General features: G+C 25.7%; 2 protein-coding genes and 1 long non-coding RNA gene across 3 annotated transcripts; 2 read left to right on the top strand and 1 right to left on the bottom strand.

The window, feature by feature from the left end:
• The first annotated feature begins 276 nt into the window (after positions 1–276).
• On the top strand, positions 277–8636 carry LOC129984472 (2Fe-2S ferredoxin-like). The gene is made up of 4 exons (XM_056094358.1): positions 277–587; positions 2739–2851; positions 5705–5834; positions 8361–8636. Exons 1-4 carry the CDS (start codon positions 454–456, stop codon positions 8440–8442), a joined length of 459 nt encoding a protein of 152 aa, XP_055950333.1. The 5' UTR covers positions 277–453; the 3' UTR covers positions 8443–8636.
• Positions 5608–14923, bottom strand: LOC129984473 (uncharacterized). The gene is made up of 3 exons (XR_008785490.1): positions 14853–14923; positions 8629–8791; positions 5608–5830 (listed from the first exon to the last, which is right to left on the bottom strand). It is a non-coding gene; the product is annotated as an uncharacterized LOC129984473 (long non-coding RNA).
• A 147-nt stretch (positions 14924–15070) lies between these two features.
• LOC129984727 (2Fe-2S ferredoxin-like) lies at positions 15071–22587 on the top strand. Its single transcript, XM_056094672.1, has 4 exons — positions 15071–15334; positions 17105–17214; positions 18416–18581; positions 21650–22587. Exons 1-4 carry the CDS (start codon positions 15171–15173, stop codon positions 21738–21740), a joined length of 531 nt encoding a protein of 176 aa, XP_055950647.1. The 5' UTR covers positions 15071–15170; the 3' UTR covers positions 21741–22587.
• The last annotated feature ends 1367 nt before the right edge of the window (positions 22588–23954 follow it).

Raw genomic sequence — 23954 nt, 5'->3', positions numbered from 1 at the left:
GTAATAAGCAATGCTATTTTTTCTGCAAAGTACAGATTTTAGAAACGGAATTCATAATTTCCTTCATCACATTAATATTTACGATTAAAAAAAATATTGCTCCTAACCTGTCTTCAAGTTTCATCATAATATAAACTTTAAGTTTTAAATATTATCAACAGATGGCGACACAATACGTAGATAAACAGTTTTTTTCCTTACATAATATTTTGCATAATCGCCTAACCACAAAAAAAAAAAAAAAAAAAAAAAAAAAAATGCGGCGCCAAATTAAGGAAAGGTGAATGACATGCGCCAAACTACAGCGAAGGAGAATTTTTCCTTTTCTGCGCGCCACTTTTTTTCGAGGATGTAAACATAAACATTTTGCGGCATTTTTGAATTGGCATCCTTTTCTCCAATGTGCTTATGACTGTTCTTGCGATTTCGTCATGCTTATACAGAAATTGAAATATGCCGCTTTCTGGTTTCAAAGTTTTACATCATTCATACAGATCATTTATTTTTATTGCAAGCAATCAAACGAAATTAATTTCACTCGCTACTAATTTGAGATTTAATTTTTTAAGATATTACTGTAGTGAAAGGTAAGATTTCTTGATTTCACTGTTTTATCACATCTTCCGCCCCCTTTTCTTCTTTTGAATCTGTTACTACTGTTATTAGTGTTTTGCTTTGAAACCAAATACATTGGGATCAATTTGCAAATTGATTTTAAGATATACTTTTTATGATAAATTTATATTAATTTTTTTAGTTTGCAATATAGGTAGATTTTTTTCTTAAATCAAACTGACAATTCTTTTGATAGAAAACATAATGAATAAACATTATGTTAGAGTCAACATTCATTATTAGAGTTGCTCACTAAAAGCCACCACTAAGACTGAAAAGTTATTCTAATATTTAGCTGATTCTTGTCAGAGATCTGTCTGTTAAGAAAAAAGTAATGTAATTTCATTCACCATTGATTACTTAATTTATTCTTCATTCACAAAAGTAAACCCTTGAGTTCTTGGATAAGTGATTTTTATTTTAAAAAAATTATTAATCAATCTTGCATTTCTTTACAATTTTGTAATATGTTTCAATATTCAATATAATTTTTAATGATTCATTTCTTGAAGTTTAATTTTATCCTCCTGTCCTCAAAAAACTGGAATAGTTTAATAACAAAAGATATCATTATTTTATAGTAAAAGTGACAGTTTATATATATATTTTACAAATACACACACAAATAAAAACTTCATTATGTTTTTGTAATAAGTATTTATATATAAAAATCTATTGAAAGAAATCTACAGAATGTAGTTATTTAATTATAAATCTTAATTTTTCATTGATATTCAATCTACAGATTACTTAAATTAAGGATCTTGGTTATTAAATTAAAAAAAAAAGAAATAGTTATATATTCAGCCATTTATGAAGATTTACAATTTAAAAATATTATCACTTCTAAAATTGTGAAAACTACACTTTATATTCAGTGTCATTGTAATAATATGATACACCCATATTATTAGAAGTATCTTCAAAAAGTATCTACATTTTTATTTTGTAATTCTTTTTTAATTCAGAAAATAATGTATACCATGTTTATTTTTCTTGTCTTTTTTCACAATTTATGTACTAATTCTGAAAAATCAGAATGTATTTACCTTGTACATTTTTCTTTTCTGATTACTTGAATTCTTGAAATTTTTCTTTAAATTGAATTTTATAGTTAGTGATGAGTCAAACTGACAGTGGGGAGGGGGTAAGCTATGCAATAGTTAATAACATTTATTATACTATGCTGGCTCTTTTCAAATTATTTCAATTTATTATATTCAAAACATGAAATATATGTATTAATATGGATGTAAAAATATGTTTACATGTATGTGAAGCTTTTTTATTTATTTTTAACTATTAACAAAAGTTTTCTTTTTGTTAGAGGACATAAAAATTTGCTTATTTCTTGTTAGCATAGTTCTGACAGAATTGCCTGCAGTTTGCTCATCCACCACTTCAACAGTAATCATATGTATTTGACATGCACTCAATAAAATAGTCCTAAATATAATTCCAATGCATTTAGAAATAATTCATAGATTTTAGCAGGATTTATTTTAGTGATGTCCCACATAATAAAATTAATAATAATTTCTTAGGGCAATTTCTGCAGCCTTAAGACATATTACAGTCTTAGGGCTGCAGCAAAAAAACCCATATTATAATGTATTTGTACTTTTAAGTATATGTATATATATGTCTATGTATTTTAAACTAATATACATAATTGTTTTAAACTTGAGCAGTCTTTGATTATATATTTTAACCTTTTGCCCTCGGAAAGGACCTCTCACTCACCATTCAAGATGGCATATCATTTTGACATTTTATTTATTTATTTTTCAATTTTGATTGTTAAAAATGCCTACAGAATGGTAAAAAGATATAAATTAATTTTTCAAAGAAATTCAACTTGAAACAATTATGTATATTTATTTTTCAGAGTAGTAAACAAATTTTTGTATTAGGTGAATAATTATGCATTGAATTACTTTTCCGAAGGCAAAGTAATTCAGTGCGTAATTATTCGCATAGTATATTTCAATGGTATAATTTTTAAAGCATAGAATGAATATAGCTATATTTTAATTAATAGTCTATAGTGTTTTATGTTTTTTGTTATTCTCTAAAGAAAAAAAAACCCAATTTTATTGATTGGAAATATTTTTTATTCCTAGCATAACTGTCACATTTAAACTGCCTGATGGAACTCTGATAAAAAGGAGTGGAAAAGCTGGAGAAACTGTTAGATCAACAGTGAAAGAAGATGATCCAGAATTTCCAGGATATGGTAATTATATTTTTTAGGAAAATAAATATTTAAAAAAAAATCCATATTTTCATAAAAATAACTCTGACATTTTTTGCTAGATTGATTACAGGGATACACGTAATCCCTGTGATATGTGTATCCCTGGGATTGAAAAGGGATTAAAAATGCACGTAAAATACACCAACTGCAACAATCTTAAGCTGTAAAATGTATGAGTTTTCACCTACTTCCTGGCTTTGAATAATAATTTTTTTTTCCCTTCTATATCTTGAGAATTGCTCCAATCTGATTACATCTATAGGGTGCTATGAATCTTAAAATTTGTTTGCCCAATATAAGCTTTAAGTTATCATAAATTGTGCAGTTATGCACATTTTTGTGAACAAAGAGATATTTCATGGCAGCAATTGTGCTTGGTGACTTTTGCTGTAACCCAGGATTCGATTATTAAACAGATAATTGCTTAGGGCCTCAGATTTCAGGGGACCTTGTACCGATTGTCAGGGGATTTTGTACTTTGAAAGTTATTTAATTTTGTGCTTTCATTTGATTATAAAGATCAAATAATTGAATTATTCAAATTAAAATCAAATCTTGTTTAAATTAATTTTGGAACATTATTATAGTAACATTCTTAATTAATTACCACTTGCCAGTATTATATTAGATTATTTTATAATTCTAAAAAAATGTAGGGCTTTATAATTAAAAGAAAAAAATGTCTCATCCTATTAATACATATTATTTGAATCATGTTAAAAAAGTTTTGTTTTTTATTATTTTGTTTAGAATTACATTTGAATTTCAAAATGCATTATTTTATTAATATACTGAAATCTATTCATAAAATGTGACTTGCAATTAAGCATTTTACTCTTTCAATTTATCAAAATGTGCCACTTAAAACTACTTATTAAATTAAAATTGATGAAAAAATTTGATTTTGAAAATTTGGATAGAATGGACCCAGCAAAATATACATTGTCTTAGCGCTCCAAGAAAGTTCAGTCTTCCCTAAAAGAAAATGTTGGTTATTTAATATGTGACAGGATATTCTTTTAAATTTGGGTTTATTTCTTTATGCATCTAGACTTTTATCGATTTGTCTAATCAGTTGATTTGCTTCATTATAAAATGATTAAATGTAGTAAATTGCATGGGAAAAAAAGCACATACTTTCAGTATATAATAGCACAGAATAGTTTTTAATATAGCACCTTGATTTCTCATTTTCTTCAAATTCATATCAGATATTTTTTTGTTTTAAGAAAAAAAATGGTCATAACTTTTTTTGTCAAAAAAATTACATTGTTTTTGCTTTTACATATAATCTTAAAAGCATTCACTTCATTCCACTGCAGAATAACTCCATATTACTGTATAGTATTACTTTCTCAAAGGTTACCCATCAATGCAAGTAAAGACTAATTATTGCATCTTTTCAACTGATAGATGTCATAGAGGCACTTTCGGGTTAAACATCAAGATAAAAAACCCAACAAATTGAAAAGGTTGTTTCTCCTACTTACATACCCCCTTCAGAGAGTAGACGCAACACTGCCATCATCAAATTCATCAATAGACTTCGCTGCAATAGCAATGATCATATCTCTACCAGACTTTTCAATGACCGGAAATGTTCAACCAGGCTTAAAAGATCCTCAACTCTCCAGCTGGATGCAGATATCAGAAGACTGACCCAACTGGAGCATTCATCTCTAAATTTCCTTCTGGTTACCTCTCTTTCCAAGAACACCATCGGTGAACACTAATATTAATCTGAACTTGCTTCAACCCTGCTCTAAAAAAGAGGACCCCATTATACTCAAACAAAAAAAATGTCTAGAAACCATAGAAAAGCTCACCCAGTAGAACCTGGCAGTTGCTTTCACCGATGATTCTTCAGATAAATCCCTCAGCAGAAGTGGAGCAGTCATCCTCTTCATTCTTCCACATGGTGAAAAAGTAATCTTAAAATTAACACAGGTTTGATTGCCTCCAACTCCACCAGCAAACTTTGGCAATCAAAGAAGCCCTAACTTTTTACCTGACTAATTCTCAAGCTATGGACTTTGTTGAGGGACTGGTTGTTTTCTCAGACTCTAAAGGCTCTTAGAGGGAAACGGAGATACAAACATCACCTCTACTATAAATGACTTACTCAATCAACTACATTACAGGAGGAAATCTTGTGTGCTGCAGTGGATATCCGTACATGTAAACATCGAAGGTAATGAATGTGTGGATGCTTTGGCTAAAGAGGTACGAAATCTTGTCCAACCTAATTCCACCATCATACTTGCAGATGCGAACACTGTGACCAGATGTAGACTTATAAATCAACCCTCTAGGAAGCCTTTAATCACTGACTGATTTCTGTAGAAATGTAACAACTACACTGGTTAGATTAAGAACAAATCAAATCACTATAAGGGAATGAAAATCCTCCCTGATGGAACAAGAGCCTATATTTACTGCAAGAATCACCCTGGAACTCGGCTCACACCGAGACACATCTTCGAGTGCCTTTCTATTACCGCAGATATCTTAAAGCTTGACTGGTTGCTGCTGATGGATGCACTTTGGGATCCTCCAGACCTTTGACAATATCTGAGACTTTCTTTCCTCACTTTTTGCATTTCCATAGACGTAACAACTTTCTTAAAGCAGCAAATTGTTTAATAATTTCTGAATGAAAATATTTTTATCAATTTTTCTCTGAAACCATAAAAAAAGTCTTTAATACTAATAATCTCTATTAGGAAACATATTAGTTGCATTCATTAAAATTTTATTCTTTTATATTTGTGCAGATTTTGTTTATGGATTATTGGCTGACTGTAGTTAACTATTCAATTTTCTCTTTGACAGGAAGTTGCAGTGGAGGCATCAGTTGTGGAGGCTGTCATGTAATTCTTTCAAACGATGACTTTGAGAAACTTGGTGAGCCAGGAGTACTAGAGGCAGATGAATTAGATAAGGCCCATTTTCTCACTCCTACGTAAGATGAGATTATTTAAATTGTATTAACTATCAGACATTGCAAATTTCTTGATTTAATGTATCCGACTAGTTTTAATACGAAATTTAAAATCAAGTCATTTTTAATTATTAGTTGTCAATATAAGAATAATGTAGAAATCACATAGGCAGTGGCAACTTAAATCAATTGTGTAAAAAAAGCCAGAATAAAATCTTTATATCCTATTAAATAGTTCTAAATATGTGACTAATCTATTTATCAGTTAATATATTCATTCGGGATTTAAATAACATTCATATTCAATAAAGTGAAACTATATTGGAAAGAAAGTTGTTTAATATTACAGAAATCTTTCCATTAATTTAGATATCTAAAAAATTATATTACATTATTCATTTGTAATATGAATTTTAGAAATTATTTTTATGTTAAATGAGTTGTCATTAATTATAGGGAGTTCAAATTTCTTGTTGGTCAGAATTTTGAAACTAAATGTTTACTGGTCATAAATTTTGATTCCTGTAAAATTTATCACAACTGTAAAGTATTACTTGGATTAATTAGTTTTCTTCATAAGGCAATTTTAAAGAAATTTTAAGAGGGATACAGAAATATAAACTATTCCTTACATTTGTTTAATGCTTTTTTTCAAACTTGTTAGACTTTTCAAGATTATTGAAGAATTTTGAAATTAGTTGTTTTCAAATTAGCTGCAGCATTTAAATTATAATTAGCTGCTATTCGAAAAGAACTGCTTCGTGGTGCTTTTCTACTATTTTTGCTTTCTCTAACCTCTTCTTGCTCCGATTCTGACTTTTTTTTTAAACCAGGAGGTATTATCTTGTCTTATTTTTTAAATATAACCATTTTGATGCGTAGTATATTCTTAAATGTTTTGCTGATATGATATTGACATTTCTTGAGTCAGTATCATCAATTGATTATGATTCAGATTTAGAGTATTTGTTTCTATATCTCATTATGTTACTTTCATGTAAATTGCTAATCAAACAATTTACATGAATGTAAATTTTTGACTAATTATTCTTGTATTTGGATATGCAGCTGTACAGAATAACTTAAATATGAGTGAAAAGTAATTTTCAAGTAAAAAACATAACCAGAAGCTAGTTGCAATTTCTTCAGTTTTCTTTTAATAATTTTTTTTTCTTGATTTCAGTTATTCTTTTCTAACCAAAGAATTAGTGAATCATTTTCTTTATATATATATATTTTTAATTTTCCATTTTAAAGGGAATTTTAATTTTTTTGATTTTATTTATTATTATTCTTTTATTTTTCTCTTGCTTGTTTATATTTATTTATTAAGAACTGTATTGTTTGTGAAGCGTTGATTTACACTCTTTTTTTAATTGTAATAATTCAAAAACTATTTAGAAGTACTATTTTTATGTCTTTGCGTTTAAATTTGTCTTAAAATAGAAAAAGATCAAAGGTATCTAAAATCTATCTCAAAATAAAATAATAAATATTCCATGAATAGAGAATATTTTATTCCGAAAAGTATTGTTTTAAGAATATTTATTACAAAATTTACGAAGTTAGTGCTCCTTAAATTTAACTGAACTACAGTAACCTTTCGCAAGTCTTATTAACAAGAAAAAAAAAAAAACATTTATAGAATAGGAAATTGTTTATTGTTTGCACATCTTATTTTAAAGAGGTATGATTTATTCAGGATATTGAGATTTATTGAGGTTCTGAGATTGGAGCTCCATTTCATATTTTATCTTCAATATTTCAAGTTGTAGCTTCTAAATGTCGCAAAAGATATTTTAAAAACTTTTTTTAATGCAAGCATAAGCATGATAATTATCAAAATACCAAATTTTTATGTCTTGTTTTTCCAAAATTTTTATATGTCAACAATTGTGAAAAAAATGTTTTCTGGAGCAGGAAAACCTTTAGCATTAGATATTTAATAATTAATAAAAATTAGATTTTTTGTTATTCAAATTAATAAACCTTTTAAATGTATGAAATATGAAATGCAATTTTCTGGTAAAGGAAGCATACAATTTCTCTTAAATTACTTCTTTCTTTCTTTCTTTATTTTCTTTTTCTTTTTCATGATTGTTAAGGATTAAGTTAAATTTTTCTGCAAGTTTCTTTGTGAAATTCTTGATTAGAGGACAATACTCTCCAAATAAAAAAGAAGGAAACTGGGAAAAAAGTTTGAGTGGAAATACATCCCAAACCTTTTTAGCATTAGAAGGGAATTTTCTCTGAATTATGCTGAGCCCCTTTTATTTTAAACATGTGTCAACTCAAAAGCCTGGGAAAGAAAAAATGCACAACTTGGATTTGAAATGAAATTAGAATTCACAATAAGAAATGAGTTATTCTCAGAGCTGGATTTAAATTGAAATTAATATATATAATAATAACAATTTTCTGCGCTCAGAGTCTTTGAAAAGTATGTTCGCTTTGAAAAGTTTGTTCACTCTCTGCATTTCTTCTCTTTGAAAAGTTTGTTAAATTGATGAATAACGAAGAAATTTCTTAATATATATATTTTTACAGATCACGTTTGGCATGTGCCATGAAGCTTGGACCAGAAATTGATGGCATTGTATTGAAGATCCCAAAATTGGATAAAAAATGAAGCGTACTCACTGTTCATCTTTTATACAAAAGATGATGTGCACTTCTAGTCAATTACTCTTGGGTATTCCTCAAAGATGATTTTAAATAGATCTCGGAACCACTCTTGGCTCATAGTTACAATATATCGACGTAATTCATATTAGTAAAGAAGATTCTGAATTGATAAAAAATGAAGCTTACTCACTGTTCATCTTTTATAGTGAAGATGATGTGCACTTCTAGTTTATTACTCTTGGATACTCCCTGATGTTGGATACTATTCATGGCTCATAGTTACAACATATCAACATAATCCATATTTTAACAGAACATTATGTTAACAAATTAAGCAGTTGACTGTTGTCATACTAAAAAAAAAAAGTTATTAAGTAAAATATGTGCAACCTTTTTTTCCCCCTGAGATTTATTTAAACAGTATATGATTATTCATGGTAGAATATTTTCATGAATTGATTATAAATTTTTATTTTTTATATAAATTTCTATTAAGTTAAATTAATAATTTCTATTAAGTGTAGCTATTATTTATTTACTACTGTAAACCACAGTAATTATTATTACAAAACTTTATTTTCAGCTACATGATTAATGCATTTACTTTTTGAATATATGGCAGCTTATTTTTATGTGATAGCAGATTTATATATATAGTATTTATATCGGAGAGCAAATTTATACATATATGTATGTGTGTGCATGTTTATGCATGTGTGTTTATAGAGATTATTTATTTCTGAAATAATTTTTGAAATCATTCCATAACCTAATTCTTTGACAGTGCTTATTTCTGACAAATTTGTACAAGAAATTATTAATTTAATTTCTGAATAAAAAATCTTTTTATTTTTGCAGTTTGTTTCATCTAGTTTAATATTTAGTTTTATTTATTGGCTAATTGGATGACGTCTCCATTGGAACATGCTGTTGTATTTATAGATTCTATGCAGTTTTTGTATAAAATTGTAACATCTGTAAATAAATTTATTTTTAGAAATATAATAATTCAATTCTCATATGATGCTTAGGCGAATCATTTAAGTGGTAAAGTAACAAAATGGTATTTCATGTGGTTGGATGTGTTATAAGGAGAAGAAAACCTTAGCTAAGTTCTTAGATGATTCATCCAAATCAAATGAAGTTTACATGGTGGCAAAATTGAAATCTTCATTTCTCCATTAATTCTTTACAACTAAAAGTAGCAAGATTTTTCAAATAAGGTGAATTATCACTTTTCTCATAAACAATTTTCGTACTTAAAAAGTTTTCCAATAGATGCAATGTTACGTTATTTAAACGTTCTCATCAGTTCTTTCTCTTCCACCTACATGGCTTCAACCATTAAGAAATTTAAAAAGGAAATTGCAGAGGTGATGAAATTTTCATTTCTTAATATTAGAGAGCAAAATGAATCATTTTTGCCTTTCAGGATGCTTAAAAGACCTTTTTTGACGATTTTATTAGAAAGGACTGGAAAATTCTGGTGACAGGGTTTTGTCATCTGTTCTTATTGCTGCTACACTCAAATTTTACAATCCAGGGTTAGAATCTTGGCCTCACAGTGTTAGCTTGTATTTATGAAGCCAAGGATCAGCTCATATGTATACCTGCTGTAGATTGATACAGGACAGCTATAAATATCTATATGATTATAAATATTATTATATGATAACTTCCTTTATCATTTCATATTTAGAACTAAATCTAAATTTAAATTGAGGAAAATCTATATATAAAAGACTGCCAATGTAATATTGAAGCAAAATATCAACCATAAACAATTTTATTTATTATTTTAACATATTTGCATGTAATCTGAATATATAATTTTTGTATTATACACCACTGATTGTTTTCTAATGAAATTATCATATACGTTTTTATTATTACTCTTTTTTTATATTGCATAAATAGAGATGTTCTTAAATAAGTAATTTTAATGTTTATGAAGATTATGTGATTTCCTATTTTGCTGAAAGTTTCTATGCATATGCTTCCTTTTTAGTTCTAATTTTTTTCCTGATATGTCCTTAAAAAATGTAACAATTTTTAATCTTACACATTTTGTAAGACTTTCCATTCTTTTGCAATTTTAAGCAAAGTTAAAGCTATTTATATGATAACTCACCTACCTTTTTTGAAGTTAAAAAAATAATTAAAATTCAGATGTTAATTCCTTTTTAACATAATTTCAGAAAAATCCAAATTTTGCCAAACGTTTAAGTTAATTTCATTTTTAAGATACATTATTCTAGTATCATTAATAATCTAATTGGATAAAGTCTTACTAAAAAAGTGAGAAATAAAAAGTAAGATTTAGATATTAAAAAAATTAATAACTTCTTCAATAATTTATCCTATATAATGATGTCATTTCTGAATGTTGCAGATGTATCTTATTTTTTAATAATGCATAACTTATTATTTAGTATTTAATCTGTGTTTTCTTTTCTGTCCAATGTATATATATAGACAAATAATATAAGGTTTTTATTTTAATACATATTTATGTAAGATTTATATATATGAAATTTGTAATATTTTGATTAATTTTATCAATAAATAAATGTTTTTCAACAGTAATTTTTTCCATATTTTAATATGATTTATTCAATCTTCGTAAAAACGATTGGTACTTTCTTATTACTGGCCTCTAGACTTGAAGATTTTAGGATTATGCCAAAACCATATATCTTGATAGATAAATAAATAGATTTCACCACCATCTTGGTTGATGGCTAATTGAATCTCAGAACCACTATAATAAAAAAAGTACCAAATGATTTTATTCAATAAATTATATTCAGTTTTAATGCATTGATTTTTTTTTAACTATTAATATTTATGAGGGATGTTTCTCATAAAATGTAAATGAAATACAAGGTAGTAACACTTGGCCTGTCACTTGGTTTTATTCTCTCATTTTTGGGGCAAGTATCTAAAAATACTTTGGTTCAGAAATATTATGATGATATATTTTATGTAATATAATATTGTATCCAATGTTCATATATTGAGAAAGGTACTAAAAATACTGCAATTTTCAAGTTTTTTTTAAAAAAAATGGAAATAAGTAGAGGAAAACTCATCTTCAGAAATTTCCTTTTTGTAATAGTGATATCTCATTATCAAAGCTCATATCTTCAAGGAGAGTATTTTTCATAATTAGATAAATTAATTATATCATTAAAGTATTAAATGAACTCACAGAAAATGAATTCTCTTCCTGAAATTTAGTTTCATTGGGTAACATCATATTTTAAAATTCATCAAAGCAATTTTTGGATGAGCCTCATAATTTTGAACATATACTACAACATCTGTTCTATTTACTTTTGTAATGCATTAGTGAAGAAACATTTGATCATTGAAAGATTTAACTTGCAGCAGGCCCATATACATAACTGATATTTAGTGGTGTAAGGACTTGAACTAACAACCATCCAATTCTGAAGCTAGAACTCTACTACCAATGGAAGCTATTTACCAAAATTTTACTATCACAAAAATATATGTGAAACTTCTTGAAGATAAATGATTATGTAACTGTCATGGAAATAAATAATTAATTTACATCATAGAGTTATTAGAAAAATGTGATAATATTATTTTTGTGAAAAGATCAAAGATTGTTGTCAATAATAGTAAATGATCTACTAGACATATTTACATAGCATGAAGTAGAATGAAAAAATAATATTAGTAATAGATTTCTAGCCTACAAAGCATTTTCAAAAGTGAAGCCTCAACTTTATTAACAGCTTTGCAACATGGAAGTACACTTTATCTTTTTGTAATTACATTTCCATGTTAAGTGGATTAAGAAACTTTAATTACAATTTTCATTAATTATTCACTTATTACATAATATTTGGAATAAAAAGATTACTGCGGCCTTTTATTGAATTCATATGGATACCAGACCATTGAAGAAATTGAATAAGCAGATGCCAATTAAAGAATGCACCAGACATATTCAACTCTATCCTGGATCTTATTCAAATATCTAATTAATTTTACCATTAAACAGCTAAGAACATTCAGATTAGGAGAAGGAAAGGGGGGGGGGGTATTTTGGACAAATTCTATTATCTAAACCTTCTCCCAGATTAATTTTAATCTATTTCCTTTTAATGAATGCTGCCCTCTTCTAGTTTTGAATTCAACGTTTCCATCAATGAAGGATTATTCAGATGAGGTTTTTACTGTGCAATTTTTGTGACATTAAAATTGAAAACTGCATTTTTTTTATCTGTTTAAAATTTCAAACAATACAAGATTAACTTCAAGCAAAACTAGGCATTGTCAAACAGTTCTTAGGGAGGGTTTTCAATCTAACAGATTTTTAAACAAGAAAATCAATCTATCTTATTAATTTTTTTTTTTTTTACAAAATACTTCTAATTTGTATGCTGAAATTATCCTTAAACTTTTAAGTTTCAATCCACCTTTTTTTTTTTTTACTAGAAACAAACAGGCTAAAAATAAACATTAAAAAAAAATTACAACTCACCTTCAGTATGCTATTTGAACCATAATTTTAAGTTGATAATAACTTTAACATATTAAAATAAAATTGTTTTGAACAACTAACAAATCAATATTAATTTTAAAGTATAACAAGAAAACAATTTATATTTACAATTATAATCAATTTCTTTCATATAATTAGGAAAATTATTATTTTTCCCAAAATAAATTCAGAAAGTGGAAAATATCACTCTTTTTCAAAATCTTTTCTTTCTTTTTGTCTTGAAATATAAATAGGAGCTATATAAATCTACATTTTGAGATATATTTTATCAGTATAAATCAGCAAAAAAGTCTTAATAAATTATCTATTTGTAAAAAAAATCTATGTATATAATGTTAAATATTTTTAAAATTATATACAAAGGCTTTAAAAAAATTCTAAGTTGTAAGTGTTTCACTGAAAAAAAAGCCACTTAATATGGGGGAAATAGATTAATATTGTAAAACATTTTGTGCAACAATGATAATAATGACTGTAATATAATAATTTTTAATTCAACAAAATGAAATTTAATATAAGATTTAATGTTTTAATGATTAATAAAGTAATAGCATGTGGATAAAAAAAAGGCCTGAAATTTTAAAAAGATATTTTATTACTATTAATTTAAATAACTTCAATTGAAAATAATTTACTGATATATATAACAAATATAATACTCACCCCTCAGGCTAAATTTTTTTAAATAATAATTTTAATAATTAACTTGTAATTATTAAAAGCTGCCATGCAATATAATATTTTTGCCACCCGAGAGTCCAAAATTTTTATTTAAATCCTGTGTTATAGAACCTAATTAATTAATTACACAGAGAAGTAATGAATATTCAGATAATATATATGATTTATTAACATATTTTGGAAATGCAACAAAAATTTACCATCAAAATAAAGTTATTCTAAAATACAATGCATGTATGTAACTCTTAGAGTGACATAATCACATTAAAATAAAAAAAGTTGGAAGCACACAATATAGGCATTGCAATAAGTATACGGATAACTAAGCAATAAGATAATACAATTGCAATAAGTATATGGATTGTAATAAGAGAAGTAAGATTAGGATACAAAGTCCAAAAATTGGTTTCATATTAATAATAGTGATGTAATTCTAAAAATATTCAATTTTGAATTTTACTCCTTCCAACACTGAAGAGAATATTGGTAGTATTCAGATGATACAATAACTATTCAGTTTTACATTTATCATGCATTAAAATAATGATGAAATGGCATTTTAGCTATTGTTTTTGAAATATAAAGAAAATATGGAATATTATGTTATAGGATTAAAATATTTTTCACTTTTAAATATTATAACTAAGAGAAATAATCAGAAAATACTTAGAACATATACTAGTTTACATAAATGAATTCATTACATATTTATTTGTAAATAAATCAAAATCAATAATGTAGTAAAATTTTTAAACTCTTGAGTACTTATTGAGCACTTGTAAAGAAATAAACAACAATTAAAATAATTGCTTTTAAATAAAATAATTTAATATGTAACACAATAAAAAAAATAAATTGTAGCACGGAATGCATCTATTGAGCGCTATATTATATTACTACAGTAGAATTGAGGGGGTTGCATTTCAAAATTATAATTTCATTAGCGTACTATGAAAAGAAATATGAGAGTAATTGGCTACTTACAAAACATTTAAACTTTCAGAAGAAAATAATAAAAAATAAACATAAAGCTTGTTTAAAAGTTTTCTGCTATAAAAAAAAAGGAAAGGCGGTGTGTATGCTTTACTGAGATTCATTAGAAAAAAAATGAATAAAAAAATTATTCATTTTTTTTATGTATACCAAATGCATTGAAAAAAATTACGTAATAGTATATTACAAAAAATAAAATTTACCTCTCAATAATTTACTCATTTGTTCCTAATAATCAACAATGTACAACTAAACCGAAATGGGCAAACTGAAACTGAAACAATATTTTCTTTTCAACAAAATCGCCAATCTTTCATCGCCAAACCAAGCCGGCATTTGAGAGTCATGCGCATTTCGGCTGCAGAGCACATGTTTCCTTGCAAGCACATGGATCGTTGAAAGTTGTAAATAAAAACTTCTGTATGTTAAATGTATTTTTAAAAATGGCCCTTCATTAAAAGAAGTTTCTTCTAGGTTAATCTTCAGAGGCGTAAAACCCATTGATTGGGGACAGAGCAATCATGTCTCTGTCTGCAATATCTAAAAATTTATTTTATAGGTTTTTTAGCTATTCTTACAGACAATCAGTGGTTGTCAACGGAATTAACAATACTAATTTAAGGACACATTTTCGTTCTAGCTATGATAGTAAACATTGGAGGTATTATTGCGAGAGAAAGAAATGGTAAGTTTAATATTTGTTTTCCAGTTCGATGTCCAAATTCATTGCCATAAATTTTTAACAGTAATTTATAACCAAATTTTGCTCTAAGTGCAAATTAATATAAACTGAATTTTTCCCTATAGACTTTTTTTTCAAGCTTTTACGAGATTATTTTTTTTAATAAAAAGTTATGAAACCATACAGAAATATTTTTTAATTATAGTTTTTTGATTATTTTAATTATTCATGAAATTTTAGTTAAAAATTAGGAAATATTTTTTCAGCTATGTTACATATATTTATGGATTTTTAATTTATTCCTACTATATACTTACTTGATTTTTCCTTAAATTAGTTATATAAGCATATTTTCATTAATTTACAATTTTTCTTTAGTGTAATAATAATATTACAAGAAATAATGTTGTTGTTAAAAAATAACTAAAGGTACAACTGGAGTGGTTATCACAGACATCAGAAACGATAAGAGCCATGTCAGTAATTTTACCAAATATTTTTTATCTCCTGTTTTCAATGGAACTTAGTTCTGTTATTGTAAAAATAAAAAGAATAAATTTTTGCATATTTTCCATTGTAGTTGGAAACATCACTTATATTTTGTATTTCAATATGATGATTTCCAAGTTTTTTTTTATGAATTTGAAACATAAATGTGACCAGAATCAATCAGTTGTGAAATTCAATAAAAGTATTTGTGTTGTGAAGTGCATATGAAGTCATGATTTTAATCTCTTTTATGTCTGTTTTGTTAAGAATAAATGATGTTATACTATAGAATTTCAATTAAATGAAGTAAAGAAATAATATTTGAATACATGATTTTTCATAACTATATCATTTTCCTCTTGTGTATTATATTCTCACGTTTTTGCTTTCTATTAAAATAACACTTAAAAATTTATGCTTAAATTTTTTTTGAGTTTTTAAAAAGAGATATAAAAATAATAACTTCAAAAAATATAATAAAAGGAATTGTAGATTAAATTCTTTTGGTAAGCTTTATCATTGCTCTTATTATTTTTATGTATTGTTTTCTGCTTTAACATGATAGTTTTAATAAAATAATTGAATACTTTAATCGTATTTATAAAATTGTTTCTGACTTCAAAATGAAATAATTTTTAGTATTATTTATTTCCTTAAAATATATTTAAAATAAAAACTGCATTTTGTTAAAGAAAATTCAATATTGTTCATAAAGATAAACTATTCATCCATATGATTTAAGTATTATTAGCTTAATTCTTCTATGAATAAAAATGCAAAGGAAACCTTAATATTAAAATAATCATTATTATATTTTAAAAATATTATTAAAATTTTAGAAAATTATAATTAAAATTATTAAAATATTTTAGTAAATATTTAGTAAAATTATATAAATATTTTAGAAATATTTATAGGATGTCGCTATAGACTATATCCATTTTTAAAGTCAGAAGTTGACAAAGAAGACCATAAGTGGAGAGGTAAATAAATGCCTGAGCACTGTTAGTCTTTACAATGCCACTGATGCTTCATTTCTACAAAAGCTGCAAAACTGCTTTATTTGCATTTTACTGCACTTAGTTTAATAATTTGTGTTTTGTTTTTGATATACCATTTAAGATTTAAATGTAATACTTCTCCAAAATCTTTTTTTAAACTAGTCTATTTTGTATTTTTTCTTTTTAAAGAAATAAAATTTAAACATGTTTAAGCTTAGACGAAATATTAATGCAAAAACTATAAATATTTATATGATAAGTGATTATAATTTGTATTTTTCAGGATAACTATTATTTTAGAAAAAACTGATGGTACTCATGTAAAAAGAAAAGGAGAAATTGGGAAAACACTTTATGATGCTCTTTTTGATGATCCAGACTTTCCAGAATTTGGTACTGGATTAATCTAAGTAACAAAACTGAGTTTATAATGTCTACTACCATCTATGAAATTCCACATAATTAATATATGAGACTCATTATAGCTTATAAATATATTTATAGACAGACAAAAAAAGGCAATACTTTTTTTTTTTCATTTAGTATCCCAGAATTTTTTGTTTGTTTGTTTATTGCTAAGAGGCTTTTAAGAAAATTCCTTGCAAGAACATTACCTATTGTGATAGTTTTCATAACTCTCTCATTGTTCAAAATTTTATTTATGCATGTATTACTTTCTCATATTATTCTATGAATATAATGATTAGAATATATTTGATTTGAATTGTTGCAGATTATGTTGTCATGTGGGTGAAAATTTGGTGTAAGGGGGATCCAATATTAAAAGGATAAAATTGCTTGAAATTTGAAAATATTTTTTCTCCATAATTTTTATATGATTGATGATATATGTAATTCATCATAATTAATAATTTTTGTGTTGAAAGTCTTTTTACAGCTGTGATTCCTTAGAAGTTATTGCCTGAAAAATGATTTTCATTCTCTATCCTAAATAATGAAAATTCTATGTTGGCTACAATTCCTTAGTTGAAAAATTATTTTCCTCATTAAATACAAAATAATTTCAATGATTAAAAAAATGCTATATGAAGCATTCTGTTAGACTTACAGTTATCAACTAGCTTCTTGGGTTGTTTATCAGAAAAGAAATTAACAATATAATATTATGTAATTAAAAATTATGGTGCTTATTCTAAAAGAAATACTATTATTTACTTTTGTCTATAAAATAAATGTTTTTTATTAATACTGTTTACTTCTCAATTTTTATATTGCAAATTATACAAGATTTCATGCAGCTAAACTCTTAAGATTTAAAAAAATGTTGAAATTAATTAGAACTAAGGGGAAAACAAATTCTTATATCTTAAATACTTTGAATTTTCTTGCATTTTAGTATTTACCTTTATTGATTATATTTACTAGAATTTAAGTATAGAATTAATGGAAGTTCTTCCATATTCATTGAGTTATTTTAAATAGGAGGTGTCCTATTTGAATGCTATGTAAATTTAGTGTTACATATATGTCAATCTTAAAACTATATTTAGTTGTGACTTAATAATATTTTATAATTTTTAATTCTTCAGTATTGTTAATACATTTTTTTTTTCTATCATGATATTTTTAATAGGTGTATGCAAAGGTACAATGGCTTGCTCAACATGCCATGTGATTTTTACAAAAGAGGATTTCAATACAATTAGCAAATTTAAAAAGGAGGATGAATCTGAGATGGATGTGTTAGATGACATAGCCAATCTGTATCCTGCAGGTGATGCTGATTTCCGAACTGATACGTAAGATAATTTCACACTAATTTGATTATGATTGATAAGGACATTTATATTTTATCTGAACACCAATTGACACCAGAACTAAAATATTGACCTTTTCCATTTCGGTGCCAATACTAAACATTAAAGTCACTAGATTCTCTCAATTCTTGTTTAAAATTGCCAAACTCAGCAATAATGTATTGTCAATCTATAATAATTTGTCCTTAAAATTTTGCAATTTGTACCAAATTCTTTTGAACTTAGTGATGAATAATGATGCCAAAACAGAATAATGCCAGTATTTCAATTTGGCAATAATAAAGATTCTGTTCAAATTGCACTAAGACCCCTAGAATTTGGTGATTTGTACCATAATTTAGCAACTAAATAAGAATCAAAGATATTCATAATTCTTATAATAATTAGTGATACACCTTTCAGATACTTTTTAAACTTATAACAAAACTTTAATTCTTAATTTGCATTGTGTAATTCTGTGTGCTTTCAATGGTATAATTTGTAAATGCATTTAACCTTAAATACTTCCGTGTGTAGTTCTTTTCTGATTGATAACTGTTTTGGAATATTTTTTTGTGGAATTTTTTTTGGAATATTTTGGAATATTATTTACAAATAGTCTTAAAATTAGTTTTAAAAAATCCCTCATTTTTTTTACCAATAATTTGTTTAAATATGAAAAATATTAAACCAGTACAAATTACTGTCCTGGTTGCATTAATTAGATTAATAATTTCACAAAAATGAATATTCCTTATAAGAATTTAAAATCTTGTTACTGTTTATAAAACTGACTTTCTGTAAAAATGTGAATATTTCTTTCAAGAATGTTCATGGTGAATGTCACCTGAACTTTCATGCTTATTTCTACAGTTTGTTTAATAAAAGCATGCATAGAAAAATTTTCATATGATGGAAATTGGATTTCTAAAGTTTGGCATTTTTTCAAGATATTTAAAATATTCATCAAAAGCCCTTTTGGAATTCTTACTTTTAAACTGAAATTTGTGTAATATTTTATCAATTTCCTATATTTTTATGCTGCTGCTACAAAGCAAAAATCTTTCAATTTTTCTTTTTAACATATTGTTAATTTTTTTCTAAGTTTGATTACTTGATTTTTACTGTTTGATTTACCTTTTCTTGATGAGTTTTTTTATAAACCTAATGACTGGATTTTTACAGTTTGATTTACTTTTTTGAAAAGTTTTTAAAAAATAAAATTTGGTTTACAGTTGATTATGAAACTTTTCTTTCAAATTACTATTCAAATAAAAGCCTTGTTACTGTATCAATAAATAATACTTAATGTCAGGTGTGGTTAAAAAATGAGCGATTTTCAAATCACGGAATCTCCAAGTTATATGAGGAAAAAATAAATGGAAGTGACCATTTCTAGAAGATAAAAATATTATGTTTTCTTTGGTAATAATATGTAGTTATGAATGGCAAGAAACACACATTCTTTGAAAAGTTTTTGTAAAAAGACAGTTTTTATCTAGTCACACATTATAAATTTCAGTGTTTCTGTGATCTCTCACAGTAGTTTCTTATTTAATTTTTTTACTAATATAGTCAAAATTACAGTATAATATACCATTATTATAAAATTATGATTCAATAATTTTAAAATAATGGTATTATGTGGCAGAAAAGCAAGGAATGAGAAAGCTGCTAATATAGCAACTTATATAAAAAAATATTGATTTAAAGTAATTGGACATATGGTTTCATTATATATATCTAACCATCCTTTTTAAATTACAAGCATTTGCATGCCAATATTTTATATTTGCTTCACATTACAATGATTAATTTATGTCTCTGGAGTTAATATTTTTAAACCAGCCACTACATTTTTTATCCATCTTGTTAGAAATGCAAAAAATTACTAAATTTTTGAAGATTGGACAGTTTTATAAGTTTTTTCCCCCCTTTAATATATATTAAATTTCAAAAAAATTTGATATACCAAAACAGTTTTGTAAAAATTATATCTCATTCTTCTCTAAATATCCTTATGTTTCAAATTTAACCAATTTATAATACCATCATTATTAATTTTCTAGTGCAAAATTAATAATTGCTTTCAACATTTTTATAATTATTGATTTTCTTCTGAATATAATGACATTTTTCTCAGAATGAATTTTATCTTGAAGGGAGCATCATAAGTAATGTAATATATTTGTGGAAATAAATGTGTTTTATATAATGGTTATAGTTTATGACTTTGTATTGTAAGGGTCTATCAGTATGGATTAGCCAAATAGGATTCTTAATTGACCTAATGTAAAATAATAATGCCTTATATAGTAAAGAGAATGCATTCATTCATAAATAAAAATTAACAGGTACAAATATCTATGCAGGAAATAACTTATACATAATAATATGAACATTTATATGCTATACGTACAGAAAAGGAAGCCTATTCTTATGATTTGTTTATTTATCTGCTTCAAATTAGAAGCAGATTTTGACAAGCTGTTATAATTGTTGATGATAATGAATCGTTTATATATATTTGGCTGCTTTGGTTAATTATTGAGAATGAAGCATAAATGCAGTGTGAGATAATGAATGTTAGAACATTTAGGTTGAAATACAGATTCTTCTATAAATTTTCGTTTTAATCAGAATGATGTTAAAAGATGTGTTTTTGATTTTTAAAAAAATGTATATCATAAATACAGAATAAGAAATATTTCATGTTTCACTTATCGACGATTTTAATGAAATTATAATTTTCAAATTAAATATTTTTTTATCATCATTAACATTTATAAAGTAGTCAGTACCTGAATTGGTGTTAGCAAAATGTTCTTTTCATTTTTAATCTTATTTAGCATCATATAATAATAAATCATTACAAAAAAATGATGTATTGTTTGCTATATATTGTCATTTAAAAGCAAGTCCTTATTTAGCTTAAAAAATAATGTGTAAAATAAATAATATGTAAGACAGTAGAATTCTGGATTAAAATGATAAATAATGGCAATGTAGATTTTCTTCAATTATGTGTGTTTGTATTTTGTCTGAATTTATTATTATTATTTATTTTTTAGTTCACGTCTTGGATGTTGTGTTGACATAATCCCAGAAATGGATGGAATGGTGATAAAGCTTCCTAAAACAAGACAGCTTCTTGGTACTTAAGTCATTTATCAATTTCAAAAGTAGTGTACAGGATGCACCTGAAATAAGTTAAAAAATAATTAAAATTACAAAAATTTATTAAAGGTGAAGCAAATGTGATTGAAATTTAGTTTTAGTGCCCCTTCACTTCGCCAAGGATGCCAACAATGCCAAGGTCAAGATTCGAGACGGTTGGCAATAACGGTTTTAACAGTATTATTTCTCTGGTCAGCTGTCTTGGCATCTTTGGCGAGGTATAAGGGTACCTTAAACTAGATTTTAATAGCAAATGTTCATAAATGAGTGAGGTTTGCATTAAAAGGCTCAGAAAATGATGATTAAAAAAATCAAAACATGTACCAAAAAAGATGCTAGAAGATAATAACAGAACAACTTAGTGCTATATTGATTTATTTCAATAATAATTGTTCAGCAAGACCTTAACTACATATAATGACAAAAATAAAACCTTAACTACATATAATGACAAACCATATCACGTGACATCAGAGTGCATTCCACAAATGGCATTTTTGAATTCCTTCAGTGTAGCAAAGGAGGACTGATGCACAAGCCACTTTAAATAATCCTGCAACTAAAATTCTACTGGGTTAAGGGTTGGTGATCATAGAGGCCACTGATACTTACAACGTTGATTTCATCATTCGATCTTATTAAAAAAGTATCCGAAACTCGTAACTTGAGGTTAGTCATCATTATTCGCGAATATTACTGAAGGCAAACTTAGATTTGATATTGAATTAACAAATCCATGTGAATCTAGGTACTTTAATAAAAGCCTGTTTTCTTAAAAATTTTATTTAAATTTCGATTCACCATCTTTTATTGGTAATTTTTTGAACTACATTTTTTTTGTAATATAAATGGCGTCATTTTCGGATGCCAGTCATGTAAACCGTATTTTTTTTTTATAACCATCTGTTGTTTTTTAATAAATTTTCAAAGTATTACAAATTTATGAAAACACACCTTTTTAATCAGAACTCAATGTACTTTAATATCGGTAAATGTATTCTTTGAATTATTATTACAAATTAAAGCCATATCAATAATTTTGATACATATTCATAATTTCAGTTATTCATGGAACTGATATATGGTTTTTAATCATATAATTATAATATATATATATATATATATATATATATATATATATATATATATATATAATATTTTAAAATTTTCAGAGAAAGTCATTAAATTACAAATTGATATGACAGATAAGTGTAACAAGTACTTTCTAAAAATGTTAATAAATGACATTTTTATTCATTTCATAAAATTCGTTTTATATTGACTAAAAATATTTTATATATAAATAAAATATTCGTTTTATATTGACTAAAAATATTTTATATATAAATAAAATATTCGTTTTATATTGACTTAGCATAATTCAATTTCAAAATAGCGGTAATGCTTATAAGAAGGTGCAGTTTGCTTAAAACAGAAGACATTCCAAATATTTGAATGATTATTCCTGCAAAAATAGGTCCGAATAAGTTCAAATTCCAAGTGGTTTTCGTCTCTTTTGTGTTGTTTTTCTTTACTTAAAAAGAATCTTGTAGGAAAACAATTTACATACAATAAAGAGGTTCAACATGAAGTTCTAATATGGCCGAAACAGCTATACAATGGATATTATATAGCTGATTCTAAGGCACTGATAAAATTTTGGGATAAGTTGTGGGAAATTATGTTAAGAAATAAAAATCATTTTGAAGTGATTTTTATTGTAAGTTATTTTTAAAATTATCTTTTGTGACTTATTTAATGGCTTTCTCTCAAAAAGCACATAGCATATAAAATATCTGGATTCATATTTTGAATGAACTCAAACTATAAACATTATACAAAGCGATTTAAAGTGATATTGTTAAGTTTTTATTATCATTCAAATGATAGATCTGATTTTTTATCTTTCTTACTTTATAACATGATTTATTTTTTGAATTTATTTTTTTCAATTACAATCAAAAATTGTTTAAAACTTTAATGTGATTAGTAAAACCTGTGAAAAAGTTTTTACGAATATTTCTCAGTATTAAGTTTGATGTTGTCCTGAATATTCTGATTTGTTTGGTTGCTTTTGTAATACATTTATTTGTTTTTAATGGAGCTTTATATTAAAGATAAAAGTGGTGTTTGAAATATATTCATTACTGTTAATTGGACACAGTTATGCAATTGGCAATGATCTCAATATAGCGGCAG

The sequence above is a fragment of the Argiope bruennichi genome, chromosome 9, assembly GCF_947563725.1.
Source record: "Argiope bruennichi chromosome 9, qqArgBrue1.1, whole genome shotgun sequence".
NCBI classification, from domain to species: Eukaryota; Metazoa; Arthropoda; class Arachnida; order Araneae; family Araneidae; genus Argiope; species Argiope bruennichi.
This window is presented reverse-complemented; position numbering and strand designations above follow the sequence as displayed.